The sequence below is a fragment of the Xenopus laevis genome, chromosome 7S (genome assembly GCF_017654675.1).
Source record: "Xenopus laevis strain J_2021 chromosome 7S, Xenopus_laevis_v10.1, whole genome shotgun sequence".
In the NCBI taxonomy this organism is placed as follows: domain Eukaryota; kingdom Metazoa; phylum Chordata; class Amphibia; order Anura; family Pipidae; genus Xenopus; species Xenopus laevis.
The window spans coordinates 107,437,143-107,457,944 of record NC_054384.1 but is presented as its reverse complement, the minus strand read 5'-3'; the positions used below and the strand labels follow the sequence as shown (position 1 = coordinate 107,457,944).

Genomic DNA, 20,802 nt, shown 5'->3' with positions numbered 1-20,802 from the left:
AGCATGGTTTTACCGAAAACTTTTTGATGAGGAACTGGTTATCATTTGCCTGTGATGGCGCCTCTAATGTGCTTGGTAAGCATGCAGGTGTAGCAAAGCTCCTCACTGACAAATTTCCAGATATAATAGTGTGGTACTGTAGTAACCATAGGTTGGAACTAGCTGTACATGATGTTGTTACACAAATGACATCCATATGTCATATGAAATTTTTTTTTGACAAGCTGTATGCAGTTTACAATGCATCTCCAAAAAACAAGACAGAAATTGAAAATATTGCACACCAATTAAGCAGTAGGGTGTATCTTAGGCACACAGTGGATTTCCCCAAGTGCATGTCCTGAGGGCAGTATGAAAAAAAAATGAAGCACTTTACCAGCATTTTAATCCTTATAGAATTCTTTGTCTAAACCATAATATCAGGCATTGTGCATGTTTTTTTACTCTCAGTCTAAAGGTTCATTTTAATTTAAGATTTCTAATACAGGTTTTAGACTGAAGAATTATAACTGAGGGCAGAATGGAACAAATATGAAGCACTTTACGAGCATTTTAATCAAGCATTGAATACAGGTTTTAGACTGAAGAATTGTAACGGAGGGCAGTATGGAACAAATATGAAGCACTTACCAGCATTTGAATCAAGCATCACAGGATGCAAAATGCTCTGGTAATGAAAAAGCACAATACATGGGGCTTAAAAAGAAATTAAGAGAAACTAACTTTGTCGTGAACATAGGACTTATGTTTGATGCCTTAATAGAACTTGAACATCTTTCACTCAAATTGCAGGAGAGAACAGTAACACTTGACTTGACTGAGGAAGCCCACCGTTAAATTTCTTTAAAATTCCTAGGGGGGAATTCACAAAAGTGTCGGTAAAATAAGTCACCCAGAAGTGGCGGTCGACAAATTTGTAAAATGTCGTATGAACGGCAAATTCACAAAAGCAGATGTTACCATCTCTGAATGTCTCGTAAGTCTGACAATTTTCTAAAATGTCGTATATATCTTTTCATCGTACAAACGTCATTTACCAAGACTTTTTAAAAGACAATTTGACTGACATTTTCATTTTGGAGAGCCTAAAGTGTCGGAAAAATTGTCGGTAAAAAAAATGAGTTTACGAGTAATTCATAAAAATGTCGGGAAAAGTGGCGCCGAAAAAGCCACGCCCAATTTTAACGACACTAATTCAAAAGTGTCGTACATGTCGGAAAATTGGCGGAGAAATGCTCTGTGAATTTGTCGGCTGTTGCTACGACACTTTCTACGACATTTTAAAGACATTTTTTCGTTCCCGACACTTTTGTGAATTCCCCCGCATGTGTTCCAATCTATGGCTCATAACAATTCTGGGGAATACTATGCAGAATCAGAAAATGCTGTAAAAAATATGACATTCAAAGGTATTTCTTTAGAAAATGGAAAAATGCCAGTCATTAACAAAAAAGATTTTTTTCTTAATTTGAGTGAAAATGTCAGCAAGCGCATGCTTACAACCAGGGCTTCTCATACTTCTGCAAATGCAAAAAGTTTCCTTATAGAATTCTTTGTCTAAACCCTGTATCTTATAATATCAGGCATAGTGGCTGTTACATTTTTGGACACTCTGTCTAAAGGTTCATTTTAATTTAAGATTTCTAATACAGGTTTTAGACTAGTGTGTTCATTTAGGTTTCCTTATTATAGAACTCCTTATGACTATACCCTGTATCGTCTAATATCAGGCATTGTGGTTAAAGTTTATGGACTCTCAGTCTAATGGTTCATTTTAATTTAAGATTTCAAATACAATTCCTGATGGCGAAAACCTGTATCTTCTAATATCAAACATTGTGGCTAAAGTTTGTAGACTCTAAATTTATCTAAATGTAGCTCATTTAAGGGGGCCACATGGTACATAACTGTTCAGTGAGTTTGCAATTGATCCTCGGCATTCAGCTCAGATTCAAAAGCAACAGTTATGTCCCATGTGGCCCCCCCTCAAGTCTCTGATTGGTTACTGCCTGGTAACCAATCAGTGGAAACCAAGAGCTGGAAAGCAGGAAGAAGTGTTCTGGCTATTAGACATTGAATCACTCCAGCCTTTATACATTACATTTATGACTATTGAAAACATTTTTTTTATTTTACACAACCCAGTTTTAATTTTTACACTGAACTATTCCTTTGTTTGTCTTAATTATCTATGTATATGTAATGATACATATAGAGCTGCAGAAAAATTAATTTTTATTAAAGTAAAACGCAAAAAAATTTCTGTTTCCAGTGTGTTTATTCTAAAAATAAGATTTCTTTACAACTGTAGACAGTTTACAATTAAAAACATCCTTGCAGACTGTAGCTAAAGGGTCATACTTTTGTTTAGTCAAAAAACAGAATAGTGGATTCTATATTTCTTGCAATATGTTTTAAAAATTTTTTTTAATAAACATGGAAATGGCAAAAAACTATTGGTGGGCGAGGCTTACTAAAAGGTGTTGCCAATAATTGTGGGCGTGGCTTAAATTTTTTTTGCCGCGCTGCACGCGCCACATTTACCATCCCTCCACCTTTTACAACCCAATTCAAGCACTGCTGTGCTCCCAAATCAGCAGTTCACAATGGAATATTCTGTCTCTTCTACAGGGTTCTGCTGTTGAGCGGCTCCATTACTTGGCACATGATTCACCAAAATGTACTCAACCTCGTTTGGTTCCTTATTTCCGTTCATGGAAAAGAAAACATATTAAATTGTAAAATTATAATTACAAATGAATTGTGTCTAGAGTTTGCCTTCTACTCTGAAGTCTTCTAACCCAACAAATCAGTACATGTTGGAAACTGGGCTGCAGTAAGATGTGTGTTGACCATGGTAGAATGGTAACATTTCTGTTTGAGGAGGCTACTAATAGAATGGTTTACATTAGACAACTTATAATTAAAATGATACGTGAATACAATAAAACAGATGGTGTCTACTGATAAACCTTCATTATTCTTCACTTATGGTGCTGATTGATTGATAGCAAGGCATGTTGGGTTCAAATGATGCCTGTGAATTGCTTCTCTAATTCTTATATCTATAGCAATTACCACAGGTCATTGCTGTTCCATGACACTTTACATATTCCATCCATAATACTTACCTTTGGCTTGGAATAAAGGTCTTCTAACTCCATCTCACTCAATTGGGTTCCCACTGTGCTGTTCCTGTGGCATAGAGAAAGCTAAAGTGTATTGGGGTAAGACAAGCAGATAACAAGTCCTGATACTTTATTTCCACCAGACTCCATATCTTATCTGTTGGATGATTCTACATAAAATACTGTAAAAGATAGAGATGGTCAAGCTGATTAGATATCTACTTCAACACTAGGTCGAGGGAAATAAGTCTTGTACCTAATTAAAGTACTGGAAACTTAAAGGGGACCTGTTGTCCCAAAAAAATATTCCAAATTCTATTCTATCACATTAAACAATCAAAATAAACTTTAATTACACTGTATAAATTATTTGAATCTTGTTTCCTTCAGTCTGGGAATTCATAATTACAGCAAGCAGGCAGCAGCCATTTTGTGGACACTGTTATTAAGACAAGTCTTGTATCATCTCAGAATCTTGTTTGTGCACCAGAATGGGGGACCTGATGTCCATCCCCATGTCCTGGTTACACAATTAAATGGTGAAGAGAACGGGGGAATGTGGGGAGAGCAGTGACATGTAGGAAGTGCTGAATGGAAAGTGAAAGTTATTGCCTAAGGCATAGAGGAGGGGCAGACAATATTTGATTGACAGCTGAGATTTTAAATGAGTTTACAACAACTATGAATGCTTTAATTAAAAAAAAAGGAATTAATTTGAAAAGGACTTTTTTTATGTCTGGGTGACAGGTCCACTTTATCTTCACTTGTAAGTTGATATATAGGCACAGGACCTGTTATGCAGAATGCTGGGAACCTGGGGTTTTCCAGATTTCTTTCTGAAATTAAATCCCCATACCTTAAGTCTACTATAAAATCATATAAACATTAAATAAACCCAATAGGCTTGTTTTGCTTCCAATAAGGATTTATTATGTCTTAGGTAGAATCAATTAAAAGGTTTTATAATAACAGGAAATACATTTTTTTATTTAAATTTTTGTTTATAATGGGGCTTATGGCAGATGGTCTTCCTGTAATTTGGAACTTTCAGTTTTCCGGATAATAGATCTCATACCTGTACGAAAGACTATAGCACATCAAATATTTGTATCAGGGCTATGATGAGGTCACATACATGTCATGGACACTGTGTAATATTTAAATAAAAATGTGTATGGTAATATATTGGGATCTGTGTAAGAGGCTATGGCTGCTTGGGTATCAGGATCTTACTATATCCAGACCAGAGGGACACAAAAATATTGACATGGGACAGTACTATGGTATCACTTTGGCATTGGTAATATAAAGGGAGTCAAAAAGCCCAATAGGCAGATATATCTCACATACACATCAATCCTTTATTGCATATGGCAATATAATAGCTAGATGGCTGCAAATGCATTTTACCCAATTAATATTGTCCCTTTGGACAGAGTTTGTATTTTGATGTCTGTTTCCAACTTCTTTTTTGTGTTTTCTAGCACCATGTCATCATTGACCTCCTTACCATGGATTCTAGTTGCATCATATTAAGAACTGTTAATACCAGTTTAATACAGGGAGTTTTCAGGCCATTCATATTTAATTCAATGGGAGGCAGCATGGGTCAATAAGGGTATTATTTGACTCCTGATGGAGTTTGTTTTTTGACAACTTGGTTAAATTCATAGCTTAATGGAATATTACAGTTGCTTTTCTACTATGAAGTAAAATCTACAAAGTTTAACATAGTAACCATAGACAAAGCAAAGCTTTTGAAGTATATGGTAGTCAGCGAATAAATACTTTTTCACAGCATTTTGCTTTGAAGTGCTCTCCTTGAACCAATTGTTTAAAGATTAGCCTAAGGGGAAGCGGTGCCCTGAATGAGGATTGATGCACTCTACACTGGAAAACATAGGCAGAGCGTAAGAACATTCACTTAAAGCTTTTGAAGTATATTGTGATTGACTATCAAGTTGAGTTCTAGAGTACTGACATAATTACCTTGAGGGACCTGCAATTGCTGAGAAGTTGCAGTAATAGTTCTCTTGTCCATCATTTGATAGGTGCTCCTGTTGGTTGGTGCAGAACAATAAATAACCATCACTGGAAAAGGGTTTAAATTGGAAGTGCATAATTCATTCTTTAGAAAGTTCTAATTTCAACTAACATGATAATTTGGAATAAGTCTAGGTGAAACAGCCATACTACAGGATCTGTACACCTATTTCAAGATGATTGAGATAAATGGCAACATATTTTGCATATATAGAGATGACATAAAAAAAGATCCTGCTTCTGATCCTAACTGTAAACGGTACTCACCCTGGTGGTCTAGTGGGCCGGCGGGGATGCCCGCCGTACCTCCGGTGGGGACGCCCACCACGTGGTGCTTCCAGTTCGGCTGCTAGTACTGCTCTGGTTTAGGGCGCGTGCGGCGCTCACTTGCAGGTTTTACGTGTGCAACATCGCCGGCGTCATGTCGTCGGTATTTAACTAATTGCTCATCGTTAGGTCTAACTTGTGTTAGTATCTGGGTGTGCTTATTATCTGGTTGATTCCGGTTTTTGATCCTGCCAGTCTGACTATCCTGTAACTCTGTAATCCTGACCCTTGCTTGCCTGACCATTCTGAACTCCCCTGATCCTGACCAAAGCCTGTCTGACAATTCTGATCTCTCCTGGTGTTTGACCCTTACCTGCCTGACTACTCTTTTGAAGCACTGCCTGTGTGACCTTGCTAGAACTCTGCCCCCACCGACCTCGGCCTGCCTGACTATGCTTTGTCTATTCCTTGAACTGGGCCTTCCATCCAACACCTTGTTAACGACCGTTCCCCTTTGCTTGTTCAGAACCTTTGCTTGGCTCCTCTCTTATTAAGACCTGGCAGCATCCAATTAGCTGAGGGCTCCTCCTGAAGTAAAAGGCTAAAAGGCAGAAACAAGAGCTGAGATCAGGGAGCCTAACACTGGTTCTGAATTTAGTGTGCAGATTGTGACACTAACACTTTAGCGTGATCCTGATCCAGAGTCAGTTGTATTTCCTTTAAAGCTTGTGTTAAAGACCAGTGTATCTCATCAGACCTATATTTCGGGACAGGTCAGAGGTAGAGGCAGAAGCAGAGGTTGACCCAACTCTTAAAAGTATTATTGAAGTAAAAATGTTTATGTTCTGACTTGAAGCTAAAAAAAACATGGTGGTGGTGTTAATCAACAATTTCCTTCATTTCAATGACAGGCAGAGTTTTGTGCAATTGGACAACACACCAGTAAAACCAGATCTGTGTCTATGCCAATGACTGGCAAATTCAGGTGTCAGAATTAGACTAAGGTATGAAGATCAGGATCAGAGTCAATCAATATATAATTCATTTTCAGTGTGAACCTGAGGATCATGACTTTTGATGATTTTATAATATTGAAGCTTTATGCTAGACTCTTTCTCTATGCAATACAATAAAGGAAGTAAAAAACATCATGGCTGGTAACTAATCTTTACCCTAATTCTAATGGCGAGGTTACAGACACATGTAACTGTTATGGCCTCACCTGATTGTTGGTCTCCACTCTCCTGCCTTCTGGAGCTTCCAGTTTTTGTGTTTTTCTGGGGACAAAAGTGTTAGTGTAATATTTTTATAATTAGCAACATAGTCGGACTAAGTCAAATAAGTAATACAGTATAATCAATGAATTCAGAATGCACGTTGTAGTTGTTTCATTATTCAACAAGAACTACAAAAAGACTAAAATATGAGAACTTCTGCTTGGTTGCTGTTTTGCCCTGGGTTCATCTTATGCAAAAATATTAACTTGTTTCCAACAATAAAGTCTAAACACATACCTAAGAAATAAATATAGACTCAGAACCAATAGTATGAGCAATGCAGCACCAGCTACACCTCCGAGTATAATCCCCATTGGCAGTTCCTCTCCTGTCTGTGCAGCTGCAAAGAAAAGAGCAATATATATTAGATGCAATACTGAGCCCTTGGATCTCATTGGTTTATAGATTTTAACAGTACATAGGTGCCATACACTTGTACAACTTTTCAAAGTTTTTCTGTTGGAATGAAGTGTAAGAAGGCACCAATACTGTCTATAATGATAGCATTACCTATTGTGTATTCAGCAGTGAGATTATTGGTAGGTGAAGACTTAATAAAAATGAAAAAAAAATTGTATTCCATTATTCCTTTATAGTAGTACATTATTGTGCCATTATTCCTTCAGAGCAGAATTCAGAAATAAATGTGATTACAAAACAGTTTTCTGTGCCGACATCTGCGTCCATGAGTCATACAGTACTAATAAATAAATCCAACTATTCATATGCAAAGAGGTTAAGATTAAATCTGTACTTTGTTTATCCAATTTTGTTTGAGAAAAGCTTTGGTGACAAAGTATGGAGAATCCATTACATGGCATTACCATAAAGGATAAGTAAACCTTTAAAATAAGTTGATGTAAAATTGATGAGGGTGGTATTCTAAGCACTTTTGTAATTTACATTCATTATTTATTTTGGTTTTATTCCAAGATATTAAGGGATACATGTACTGTTAATATGAATGAATTTTGTTACAACAGCGCCACCTGCTGGTCAGTTTCCCACCAGTCTGACCAGCAAGTAGTCAAGGAAGTTGTCAGGAGAAAGAAAGAGGCTGATGTTCTTCTGCTTAGCGAAGATGTGAGAAAGGTTTCTAATTTTTTTCCTAAAGAGAAGGGCAGTATCTTTTTTTCCCCTGACAACTTCTTCCATGACTACTATATGGTCGGAATGGTCAGAAAATAACCAGCAAGGGGCGCTGTTGTAACATTTCATTCATATTAACAGTACATTTATTCTTTGATATCTTGGAATTAGGGAAAAATAAATGAATGTACATTGCAAACGTTCTTAAAATAGCCCCTCATAAATTTTAAATTCACTTATTTTAAAGGTTTACTTATCCTTTAAGTCTATTATGAAGACTACACACCGTCCTGAAACTCAGGAGTTGTTAATGTAACACACACACACAATAATACTTACATATCACTGCCATGACTGTGACAGAAAACAATGGGGAATAGGAATGTCCGGCTCTGTTCTGCACATTGCAGCTGTAGTTGCCAGATTTGGACTTTGTAATGTTAATTATCTGTAATATTCTGCCAGTTTTCCCATTCACAGGATTCCCATTTAGATACCAGTTGTAGCTGTAGTTGTACTTAATTGTGTTATAGTCTGAGAAATGACATTCAAGTTCCAGGATTTCTCCTTCCTTCATTTCTTCTTTTCCTTTTATTGTGACGTTTTTGGCTTTATCTGAAGAAAAAGTGGTAAATACAATTACATCAACTTTCTGTTATTTTTAAGGTCTTATTGATAATAATGTTGAGTAAAAAAACATTTGGGCACAATAATACCATGGCAAACCTTGTATTACCTTGTGTAGTTATAAACCTTTGTAAATGATTCTGGAGGAAGTAAGGGTGATAGTCACTGCTATATTTTACATAACATTATACACCAAAACTTTGCTGCTGGTTTCTGTCCAATTGACCTGAATTATGGCAGCTCTGTGGTTATGTATAAAAATGTCTGTAAGCAGTGCTGTCCAACTTCTGTGGTACTGAGGGCTGGAATTTTTTCGGCCTACATGGTGGAGGGCTGATAACGGAAGCCAGAGTTAGCCATGCCCGGTTTTTAAATCACACCTACTTTAGACGACACCCATGTTACCACAAGACCATGTCCATATTAATGCTGGTAAAATACCAAAAAAAACAAAACAAATGGTTGGTGCTCACTGCAGGGATATCACTCATCACTCATATGTGAAAAGTCATACCCTTAAATATACCATAAATCCATATGCCTCATACTCCCATCCCTGTGGGTAACACAGAACCTCCCAGCACATGATTAAACACCTAAGGGGCCCCTAACAACAATTTCCAAATACTAACAAATCGACAGAACAAACTCTACCAGGTTCGCATTCCACAGGGTACAGAGTAGGGCACACACAGGCAGAGTATGGCACACACATAAGGAGCATAGGGCAGACAGAGTATGGCACACACTGGGGGCATAGGGCAGGCACAGTATGGCACACACATAAGGAGCATAGAGCAAGCAGAGTATGGCACACACTGGGGGCATAGGGGGGCAGGCAGAGTATGTCACACACAGGGAGCATAGGGCAAGCAGAGTATGGCACATACAGGGAGCATAGGGCAGGCAGAGTATGTCACACACTGGGAGCATAGGACAGGCAGAGTATGGCACACACTGGGAGCATATGGACAGGCAGAGTATGGCACAAACTGGGAGCATAGGACAGGCAGAGTATGGCACACACAGGGAGCATAGGGCAAGCAGAGTATGGCACACACTGGGAGCATAGGGCAGGCAGAGTATGGCACACACTGGGAGCATAGGACAGGCAGAGTATGGCACACACTGGGAGCATATGGACAGGCAGAGTATGGCACAAACTGGGAGCATAGGACAGGCAGAGTATGGCACACACTGGGAGCATATGGACAGGCAGAGTATGGCACAAACTGGGAGCATAGGACAGGCAGAGTATGTCACACACAGGGAGCATAGGGCAAGCAGAGTATGGCACACACTGGGAGCATAGGGCAGGCAGAGTATGGCACACAGGGAGCATAGGGCAGGCAGAGTATGGCACACACAGGGAGCATAGGACAGGCAGAGCATGGAACACACAGGGAGCATAGGACAGACAGAGCATGGCACACACAGGGAGGGCAGAGTATGGCACACACAGGGAGCATAGGACAGGCAGAGTATGGCACACACAGATAGCATAGGGCATGCAGAGTATGGCACACACTGGGAGCATAGAGAAGGCAGAGTATGACACACACAGGGAGCATAGGGCAGGCAGAGTATGGCACACACAGGGAGCATAGGGTAAATAGAGTATGGCACACACAGGGACCATAGGGTAAATAGAGTATGGCACACACAGGGAGCATAGGACAGGCAGAGCATGGAACACACAAGGAGCATAGGACAGACAGAGCATGGCACACACAGGGAGCATAGGGCAGGCAGAGTATGACACACACAGGAAGCATAGGGCAGGCAGAATAAGGCACACGCAGAGAGCATAGGGAATGCAGAGTATGGCACACACTGGGAGCATAGTACTGATAGTACTGATACCTTAAAGCTTACACATGGTAAGCAGACACAGTAGTCAGACTTTCATGTCGAGGGCCATACAAGGAGGGGTCTCTGGCTGCATACCACCAGTTGGACAGCCAGTGTATTAGGGTTCTTAAAGAAAAGTGGCTTTTAAATCAGCCGCCCCAGATAGAAAAACAAAGGCAGTTTTATCTTAAACAGATCAGAAGAACAAAATAGCTTTCAGCAGCGATAATAGTTCAATATCAACACAATATCAGCAATCTTACTGGCCTTTAAACAGGCAGCTTTGGGTGTCCAGGCATAACTTCCCCCTGCATTCAATAAAGAAATTCATATAATACTCACATAAAACCTGCAGCTCATAAACACGAGAATTTCCAGTTCCCAGCGGGTTCCTTGCAGTGCAGGAGAATTTCTCTCTGTCCCACCCCAAAGTCACATTTATGTTCTGCCCATGTTCCTCTCTCAGCTCCACAGTCTCATCTCTCATATTGTTGTACCAGATAAAGTCATTGGCTGCCGGGTTGGCTTCACTGGTACAACTTAAACTCACTTCATCCCCTTCTTTCCTTTCCCTCTCCCCACCAAATAAAACTGCAACACGTTTTGGAGCATCTGGTAAAAAAAATAAATGATATTTAGCTGTCATGGGGAGTAGGGATGGTGGTACAGTATAGATCGTACAGCTATAGGAGGGATTAGCTGTTACTGGGAACTCTACATGTTACACTTTTCCCACTGGAAAATATCTTATGGCGGACTATTTGGGAGCAGTTTTACTAAATAAAAAGTGGTTCATATTTTACTTAATGTATTAATAACACATCAGAATTATCTTTATCTTTATTGTTTTCTGTTATTTTGTAACTGTTTTTTTAAATGTATTTTTCCAAGCTATCGTGTTACAGCAACCTCACTTGCTAACTCTCAAAGTCTTACAATTTGGTACTTTTTATTAAGCAGCTTCAGCCCCATTGAGAATGTCCCCTCAAATTCTCTGACAGAGTCACTGATATAAAAAAATTTGGTTCAGAGGTTCCCAAACCAATGGAAAGCAATGGTTGAGGAACCCAAGTCCACAGGTCATTTAAGCTGCGATTTGCTCATAGATATTCACAGAAGTTTAAACACCTTTTTCAGTTCAGTTGTTTTCAGATTGTTCACCATAAAGAAAGACTTTTTTCAATTGATTTTCATCTTTTATTTTTTACTGTTTTCCCAAAATTTCAGTTTAATATTAGTGTCTCTGGTATCTCAGTCTGTCAGTTCAATAATTCAGGTGCAGACTCTAAACTGTTACAACTAGGGATGCACTGAATCTACTATTTTGGATTCGGCCGAACCCCTGAATCCTTCGTGAAAGATTCGATCAAATACCGATCCGAATTCTAATTTGCATATGCAAAATAGAGGTGGGAAGGGGAAAACATTTTTTACTTCCTTGTTTTGTGACAAAAAGTCACACGATTTCCCTCCCCACCCTTTATTTGCATATGCAAATCAGGATTTGGATTCGGTTCAGCCGGGCAGAATCCGAATCCTGCTGAAAAAGACCAAATTCCTAATCCAATCCTGGATTCTGTGCATCCCTAGTTACAACATTTAGTTGATACATTTCTCAGCAGTATCTGTGGAATATTAGCAACCATCTGGTTGTGTAGTTTCAATATATAAATCCTCCATTTTTATTGTACAGTTATGGGATCCATTATCCCGAAACCAGAAATCCCATAGACTCCATTTTATCCATTTAATACAAATTTTTTAAAACAATTTCCTTTTTCTGTGTAATAATAAAACAGTCGCTTGTACTTGATCCCAACTAAGATATAATTAATCCTTATTGGAAGCAAAACCAGCCTATTGGCTTTATTTAATGTTTGTATGATTATCTAGTAGACTTAAGGTATGAAGATCCATGTTACAGAAAGATCCATTATCCAAAAAACCCCAGGTCCTGAGCATTCTGGATAACAGGTCCCATACCTGTAATAGGATTCTATTACATTAAAATGTAATGTTCCTGTCATTGAAACATTGATTTATTTCTCTGCAGCATCTCTGGAATATTAGTAACTATTGTATCAAGTCTAACAGCTGCCTGTAATGAAACCCAGAGATTCTGCTCAGCAGGGACAAAGATAAGAAATGGATCAACTAAATGTATCAATTTAATGTACAACTAGAGTAAAAAAAACAAAAACAAAAAATATATATATAAAATCTGTAGCAAGCGGCTGCACTATGGAAACCAGACATTTTTTGTGGGTTCAGGGTCAAAAAAATGTATATGTAGATTTGTTGTAAAGACCCGCACACCAATGTTCATTTTATCAAAACAGTGATTTTATTCAGTACATCAATCCGATGTTTCGGCCCACATTTGGGCCTTTTTCATATATATATATATGTGCGAGTCGGCCCGATACCCGCGGGACGGTTGGGCAGGTTCAGAGATGTCATTTCTGTCATGACTCACTGAAGCTTGTGTATTACAATAATTAATGTAAAGAATGGTAAAATATGAGAATATTAGAAGTATCCTTGTAGTTCTATAACCTCCAGTCTTGGGCCTCCTATGGTCATGGAACTCCTCACTGTCCTACAATATCATGATATTTTACAATAGGTAGGTACACCTGTAACTATAACTTTATTGACATGGCAAGGCGTTCCAGCACTTGGTCTTTGGCCTTTTACCTCCTTTATATGGTCATGAAACGCCTCAGCGACAATTTTGGGAATTTTTCGCTCATCACTAGTCAGATTAAAATAAACTGAGTAAAACTGATATGAGAAGCAGACAAGGGGAAGATCTCCATTAAATTACTAGTTAGTGTTCTGTACATAAGAGTAAACAACTCTGGTTGGACTTCTACACCATGAAATTTAAATATTAATCTGATCATATAAATTACAGTTATTGTAGTAATGGAGAGGTAAGTTCATTGCTGTAGATTCTGTTACCTCTCTTTCTGTTCTGACTCTCTTACATTCAGTTTTCATCCTGGCTGCTAAATCACTGATGGTTGCTAGGGTCACTGACTATAGAAGCCAAAAGGGAGAATGAAATAACTTGAGGACACAAGTGAATGTAAGTTTTACTATCTGCTGATTTCCCACTAATTAAAGTGATGGAGACATGCTATGAAGGGAAGTATTATTATTATTATTATTATTATTATTATTAATAAATCAATGGATTGCTTTGGCCTTAACCCCATTTATGGGGGATTTTCAATGGAATCGAAGAGTTGCAAGCAATAAAATGTAAACTGAAATATAATGAAGGGGGAATCACATACATGTTATGCTGCAGCTAGACAAGATCAATTCTAGTAATAAATAATATTATAGCTACTGCAGTTTTCATTAAATATTTTATTATAAACTTATTTTCACCTGTCACTACTTACATCTTATATTTAAAGTGACCCATCGAGTTTTGGATTTAAGTCCATTTGGATGTATAGCGTCACATATAAGTTCAGTTCCATGATCCTGGTAGGAGGGGAGATATTCCATAACAGTTGTAGCTTTCCATACTCCATCCTTAAGTCTCATCTGATTGTAAGTAATATTATATCCAGCTTTGTTCCACTGTAGAGTAGGGGGACTGGAGGGGCAGGTGTGTTCTACAGAGCAGGAGATGGAGACACTTCCCCCCTCAGTTAGAATTGAAGGTTTCTGTATTGATGGCTCATTGGGAACATCTAAACAAAATCATTTAGTTACTATTATCAGGAGATAATGAAACCTGTGCCTCACTAAGGCATCGCCTGCAATGTACCCACTAATTCCTTCTCAGCTACCTGTGCCAAAAAATGTTAAATACAGTAAATACTAAATTTGGTGCTTACACACAAAATTCTTTGTATTGACCACAATTTCTTGTGTGTGCTCAACCCAACATTTTCATGCACTTGCACAGCTGAAAGGGAACACTGATTGCCTAACATCTTCCATTAGATGTATTTGTCCCTCATCCTGGTAATATCATTTAAAAAAGTGGCACAATACAAGTTTCTTAAAAAGTAAACCACAGAGAAGCCCAGTTAAAAATGATTCAGTTTAAAGTTAACTTTAAGTTAACTTTTAGTATATAATAGAAAGACCAGTTCTAAGAAACATTTCAATTGGTCTTCATTATTTTTTTATATATATATACTTTTTGAATTATTTGCCTTCTTCTTCTGACTTTCTCCAGCTTTCAATGGGGGTCACTGACCCCATCTAAAAACAAATACTCTGTAAGGCTACACATTTATTATTATTGTTACTGTTTATTACTCATCTTTCTATTCAGGCCTCTCCTTTTCAAATTCCAGTCTCTTATTCAAATCAGTGCATGGTTGCTAGGGGAATTTGGACCCTAGCAACAAGATGACTGAAATTGCAAACTGGAGAACTGCTGAATAAAAAGCTAATTAACTCAAAAACCACAAATAAAAAAAATGAAAACCAATTGCAAATATCACTCTCTACATCATACAACAGATTTTTTAAGCTTTTTATTCAGCAGTTCTCTAGTTTGTGATTTTAGCAATCTGGTTGCTAAGATCCAAATTACCCTAGCAACCATGCACTGATTTGAATAAGAGACTGGAATATGAATAGGAGAGGCCTGAATAGAAAGAAAGAGTAATAAAAAGTTGCAATAACAATACATTTGTAGCCTTACAGAGCATTTGTTTTTAGATGGGATCAGTGACCCCATTTGAAAGTTGGAAAGAGTCAGAAGAAAATGTAACATAATTTAATAAACTATAAAAAATAAACAATGAAGACCAATTGAAAAGTTGCTTAGAATTTGCCATTCTACAATATAGTAAAAGTTGACTTGTAGGTGAACCCCTTTTAAATAAAAATCACATTCTCTAGAAATAAAGTCAGTAGGTAGAAATGTTGTACATGATGTTTTGTGCTTCTGTACCAGCCCAAGGCAACCACAGCCCTTTAGCAGTAAAGATCTGTGTCTCCAAAGATGCCCCAGTAGCTCCGCATCTTCTTTTCTGCTGATTCACTGCACATGCTCTGTGCTGCTGCCACTTACTGAGCTTAGGGACCCACTCACAATATACAGTACATAGAATAGAAATGTCACACTATAAGGCTGATTAGTAATTAATACACATAATTACTACATGGCAGCACAGAAACCAGTGCAATTAGCATCAGAATTGAATAATCAGCAAACCTGTAGCATCAGCTTATATTACAGCCAGGGAAGCTCATTTTCTGCTGGATAATTAGTGACGAGCCCTAAGCTTAGCTTCTCAACAGCCAATCAGAGCCCACTGAGCATGTGAGTGTCATAGACACTTTCCAAGATGGTGACCCCCTGTGACAAGTTTGAAGTCCTGGATCATTGCTGCTATTGACAAGCTCAAACTTTAGCCTCGTGCAATAAGTTCACTATATAAAATATGCCATTTTTAGCCACATTCTTTTTTTGGGTATAGTTCTCCTTTAATGGTACATTATTGTTGAAAAGTGTGGCATTGGTTTGCCGGGAGAATTGTAATAATCCCATTCACATAAAATAATAAGCTGTGGAGTTTTCTGAGATAAAATTTCCATTCCCCTTTGATAAACATACATCAGTGTTAGAATGTAGTGGGACCTTTATTTTAAAAGGATCTTGCACTATTTTTGTTTTGCACAACAAGCTTCTGTTGTTGATTTGTTTTCTTACTCATTGCAAACAGTCATTATTCATGGCTCCATAATTCCTAACACTTTGGGCCAGATCCAATTCAGTGAGAAAAAGTTCCACCTTATTTCCCATAGGTTTCACATGCTAACCCACGAGATTTTTCTGAATTGAATTGCAACTGTCCATGAGTTTTCACGTGATAAACCTTTTTCTCACTGAACTGAATCTGGTCCCTTTTTTTTGGGTATAGGCGCACAGGGTAAGACTTGGCCAGAGGGACACCAGGAAAAAAAGGCGAGCCCCCACTGGCCCAGAACGTCTCCCCCGGCTGACCAGCTGTTTTGCTGCAATGCGCATTCCAGAAGTTTAGAGGGGGCCTCGAGGACTGGCAGGAGGGCCCTTCATTTTGTAGCCCCAGTGGGCCCCCAAGGCTCCAGTCTGACCCTGTAGGCACATGCCCGCCACTGTACAGCCCAACAATAGATACAGTATATTTACTGATTGTAGGGTTTCCAATGTGAGATAGTGTGGGTGTCCTTATATTTCTTATATAGAAATTTACCTGAGACCTGAACATTCACAGTCTGAGACTTTTTGCTATTTATATAGGGATAAAAAGTGCCAGTTTCTTGCACATCATTAATCCTCAGGGAGCAGCTGTTTGGTTCATTGCCGACCAGGGAAGTGCGACCTCTGTAATGTTCATTCACATCAGAGGAATCCCGGTGGTTGAATATTTTATAGTCAAATTGAAGTTCGATTTCCTTGTACCAAACCAGATTGAAGTTCCTATAGTTCCTGGGGCAGCTGAAGGGAATCTCCACACAGGATCCTCTCAATGCTCTGATGGATTTAGGGAGGGTAAATGCCGACTTCTTACTGTAGGAACCTGGGAACCAGCCTGACAAACAGACACATTAGTGCAACACACACAGTATATAGAGACTGTAGCACATTTCTATGACCAGAGAGAGCAAAACTGCACATAAAATCCTTTTTCAGTCAAAATGTGGTCATTTAAAAAAAAAAAAAATAATAAATAAATAAAAGCCGCTTTACAGAGTCACAGGCAACCAAGGGGCGCATCTCAGAAGAACAGGCACAGGAGCATCTTGACCCTCAATAAAGAGAACATATTTCTTGAATCACATTATTCATAGTGATGAGTGACATTTTTGGCAAAATGCATTGAATGGCTATGGCATTTTTTTTGCACAGGTCGGGCAACTTTTTTTCCCTTGAGCCTATGGGACAAGTTGCTCGGCTTGTGCAAAAAAATGGCGTTCAATGCCTTTTGCAAATTTTTAGAGATGCAGAACAGGACAGATTCAATCGTCACTAATTATGAAGCCAGACATTTACTGCAGCTTAAAGGGGAATGTGTAATAAACACTCACCCTGGTGGTCTACGGGGTCGTCAGGGACGCTCTCCGCCTTGTGGTCCTTCCTTGCCGGCTGGGTAGTTCTAGGGCATGTGCGGCGCGCACTTCTGGTTTTTATAGGCGCTTTGGCGCTGGCGTCGGACTGGGGGGCCCAGGGCCCGCAGCCTCAGGGGCCCCCCACACCATCCCCTAAGCCCCCCAGCTGCAAACCACCCATCTCTCCTCCTCTGCGTGCGTGCAGGAGGGGAGATGGACGGGGTCCAGGAGATAAGCAAAAACTGCAGTAAGCCGGCGCCCCCTCCCCCCTGCGCAACCGAGATCCTGGAGCTAAGGCGGAAGTGTAAGCAGCGGGTCTGGGCCGACGGGACCCAAAAGAGCCGGGCCCACCAGGTTTTTTCCCAGTGTCTCGGTGTCCCGCTGGCCCAGTCCGACCCTTTCTGTGATCCTGACCCCTGCCTGGTAACCGACTATTCTACACTCCGAAATCTGTCCTGTGCCTGTTTGACCACTCTTGATTGATCTCCTGGTTTTGACCCTTGCCTGCCTGACTCATTGACTATGTTTTCGTCTATCCCTTGAACTGTGACCTTCTGCCCAAAAGACTTTGCTTAATGATAGTGCCCCTCTGCTCGTCCAGAACTCTCGCTTGGCTCCTCTCTTAATAAGACCTGGCGGGATCCAATTAGCCGAGGGCTCCTCCCAAGGTGAAAGGTGGCTGTTAAAGGTGGAAGCAAGAACCGAGACCAGGGAGCCTAGCTTTGGTTCTCGATTCTGGGTGCCAATTCGTGACAGAATGAAATTCAAAAAAATTAATTGATTAAATTTAATTCTAGCAAAACCCACTTTAGCCTTTATTAGTCTAGTAAAAAAGAAAACAAATTTACTGATAAACAGCAATTTGGCATTTCATGTTAAACCTTACCATTTCATTGGCTGGGTAACCTTAAAATTCATATAGTTATGGGCACTTCATGCAGGACACTCCCTGCCAAATTTAAGTTAGTAAGAATATTCAGGTGCAAGAGTATACAACCATCTCCCCCAGTGATGGAATTATATAACACTTGTAGAGACAGATTTAAGGTTCAAATTGTAAATTCAGTTTTTTCAAGTTGGATTTTTGGTCAAAGCTCACAAATTCGAGTTGGGAATAATCCAAACTCGAAATCAAGATTTATCATACCTGGACCCTGGGAACAACTCAAATTTAACTATTCACCACCTAAAACCTGCCGAGCTCATGTAGAAGTCAATGGCAGAGGTCCAGTGACCCATTTGAAGATGTTACTAGCCTTCCTGACATTCGAGTTTAGTCGAATTTGATTAGAATTTGATTCGACCTGTCGGGTATGTAATATTTGATCAAGTTTTAGACGGTCGAGTTTTTTCTTAAATAAGATACTATTCGAATTTTGAGGTCATTCGAGGTAAAAAAAAACCTCTGGAACAACAACAGAAATTGTGAGTTTTCTCCACAAAATCAACCAAAAAGTGGTTAAAAAATCTAAAACATTTATTTGGACATTACAGTTGAAGGCCTAATGCATTTTGTGCACTTACTCATAAACTGTCACCCATAGACTTCAATGCATTGCGGTGGATTTTCGCCATTTGGTGGATTTTCTGCGAAGTGTAAAATGGGTCTGATTTGCCTAACACTAGTTATGAATACTCACTGTGGGATATGTTTGTTGATATGTTTGATTTGGGGCCATACTGTACCAGCTGAAATATGCCAGTAAAAAAATCAGTCTCTCTGGGACATTGGCAGTACTCTGTGTTACTCAACGGGATGAGACACACAAACCATATATTTTTTTCTAAAACTTAATTATCTGTATTGTATGGGGCAGTGTTGGTTTTACCTTGAAGAACAACCATGAGAATGATCCTATAAACGTGCATGTAGCTCTCCATCATTTAATGCACCCAGAATTGTCCTTTTCCTGCATTAAAAAATAAGCATCTGATTACTAAAAAGAAAGCAAATAAAGATGTTTTTAAGCATATCACAGGTGTTCTTGCACAATGCACCCTACTCAAGACAAATGTAAAAGAAAGACACAACAGGAAAGGAAGTATGGAGAGGTAATTAAAGGAAAACTATACCCCCAAAATGAATACTTAAGCAACAGATACAGTAGTTTATATCAAAATGAATGACATATTTAAGAATCTTACCAAACTGGAATATATATTTACATAAATATTGCCCTTTTACATCTCTTGCCTTGAACCACCATTTCGTGACTCTATCTGCGCTGCCTCAGAGATCACCTGACCAGAAATACTGCAGCTCTAACTGTAACAGGAAGAAGTGAGGAAGCAAAAGGCAGAACTCTGTCTGTTAATTGGCTCATGTGACCTTACATGTGGTTTGTATGTGTGCACAGTGAATCGTACGATCCCAGGGGGCGGCCCTTATATTTTAAAATGGCAATTTTATTTATGATTACCCAATGGCACATACTAATAAAAAGGTATATTATTATGATAATGGTTCATTTACATGAACCAGGGTTTTACACATGAGCTGTTTTACTCAGTATCTTTTAGTAGAGACCTACATTGTTTGGGGGGGTATAGTTTTCCTTTAAGGTAGAGATAACAGCAGTGTCAGACTGGGATGCCAGGGGCCCACCAGAAAACCTTAGGCTGAGGGCCCACTTTCAAAACTACTGTATTATACTTCTTCTCCTCACTAAACCTCTTTATTCTTCTAGTCTTTTTTCTCTACATACTATACTTCCATTATTAAACCTCTTTGTTCCCATAAAGAAATAGGGAATGACCATGAAACAGGCCAAATGATTAGAAGCAAGAGGCCCACTGACACCTGGGCCCACCGGGAGTTTTCCTGTTATCCAGGTGGGCCAGTCCAACTCTGGATAACAGCAGGGTTGCACTTGGGACCTAGACAGATCAGCTGTAACTAGTGACAGGCTACTCACGTTAATAGGTCACTAGGAGTGATAGTTAGAGCTATTTATGCAAGCAGCTGAGGCTCCACCTAGGAGTGTTGAGTGGAATAAGGATTATGGGCACTAATTGCTAAAAAGTAGGGACTAAGGGTTTATTTATCAAAATCCAAAAAGTTCTCACACTTTTCTGAAAAGCACTCTGCACAGAGCCCCCCCCCCTATTTATCAATACATTTTCAGTAAAATTTCTTATGCAGGAAAAAACTCCATAAAATAATAAAAAAATCAGATTCATACTATTTTTTTCCGCAGATTTGTTGCAGAAACCTATGACTTTTTCTGATTTGACTCCTGAAACCACAAAATCTTTGGATTATTGAATGAAACAGTGCAGATCAGGGTATAAACGGGACATCTGCCATTGACTTCAACATGAACTCGGTAGGTCTGAGATGGAGTACTTTTTGATTCGGACTTTTAACACCATTGAGTTTAATAAATCTCGAAAAACTCTTTTTTTTTTTCCTATGAAAAAATGGTGGTTTTTGCCCATAAAAAGTCAGA

General features: G+C 39.0%; 1 protein-coding gene across 2 annotated transcripts in view; it reads right to left on the bottom strand.

Moving 5' to 3' along the window:
- Positions 1–2,281: 2,281 nt before the first annotated feature.
- Positions 2,282–20,802, bottom strand: part of LOC121396606 (sialoadhesin-like) — a 37,635-nt gene continuing 19,114 nt past the window's right edge. Inside the window, exons 2-11 of one of the 2 annotated variants that reach the window (XM_041571710.1) lie at positions 19,183–19,263; positions 16,498–16,836; positions 13,696–13,992; positions 10,625–10,894; positions 8,144–8,419; positions 6,953–7,055; positions 6,661–6,715; positions 5,118–5,185; positions 3,132–3,195; positions 2,282–2,701 (exon numbers count right to left, since the gene is read on the bottom strand). In XM_041571710.1, the coding sequence (XP_041427644.1) occupies positions 2,594–2,701; positions 3,132–3,195; positions 5,118–5,185; positions 6,661–6,715; positions 6,953–7,055; positions 8,144–8,419; positions 10,625–10,894; positions 13,696–13,992; positions 16,498–16,836; positions 19,183–19,237 (1,635 nt within the window). In that variant the 5' untranslated portion in view covers positions 19,238–19,263 and the 3' untranslated portion in view covers positions 2,282–2,593. Of the gene's footprint in view, positions 2,702–3,131; positions 3,196–5,117; positions 5,186–6,660; positions 6,716–6,952; positions 7,056–8,143; positions 8,420–10,624; positions 10,895–13,695; positions 13,993–16,497; positions 16,837–19,182; positions 19,392–20,802 lie in introns of those variants that run through there. The other variant, XM_041571711.1, reaches the window with a different exon arrangement.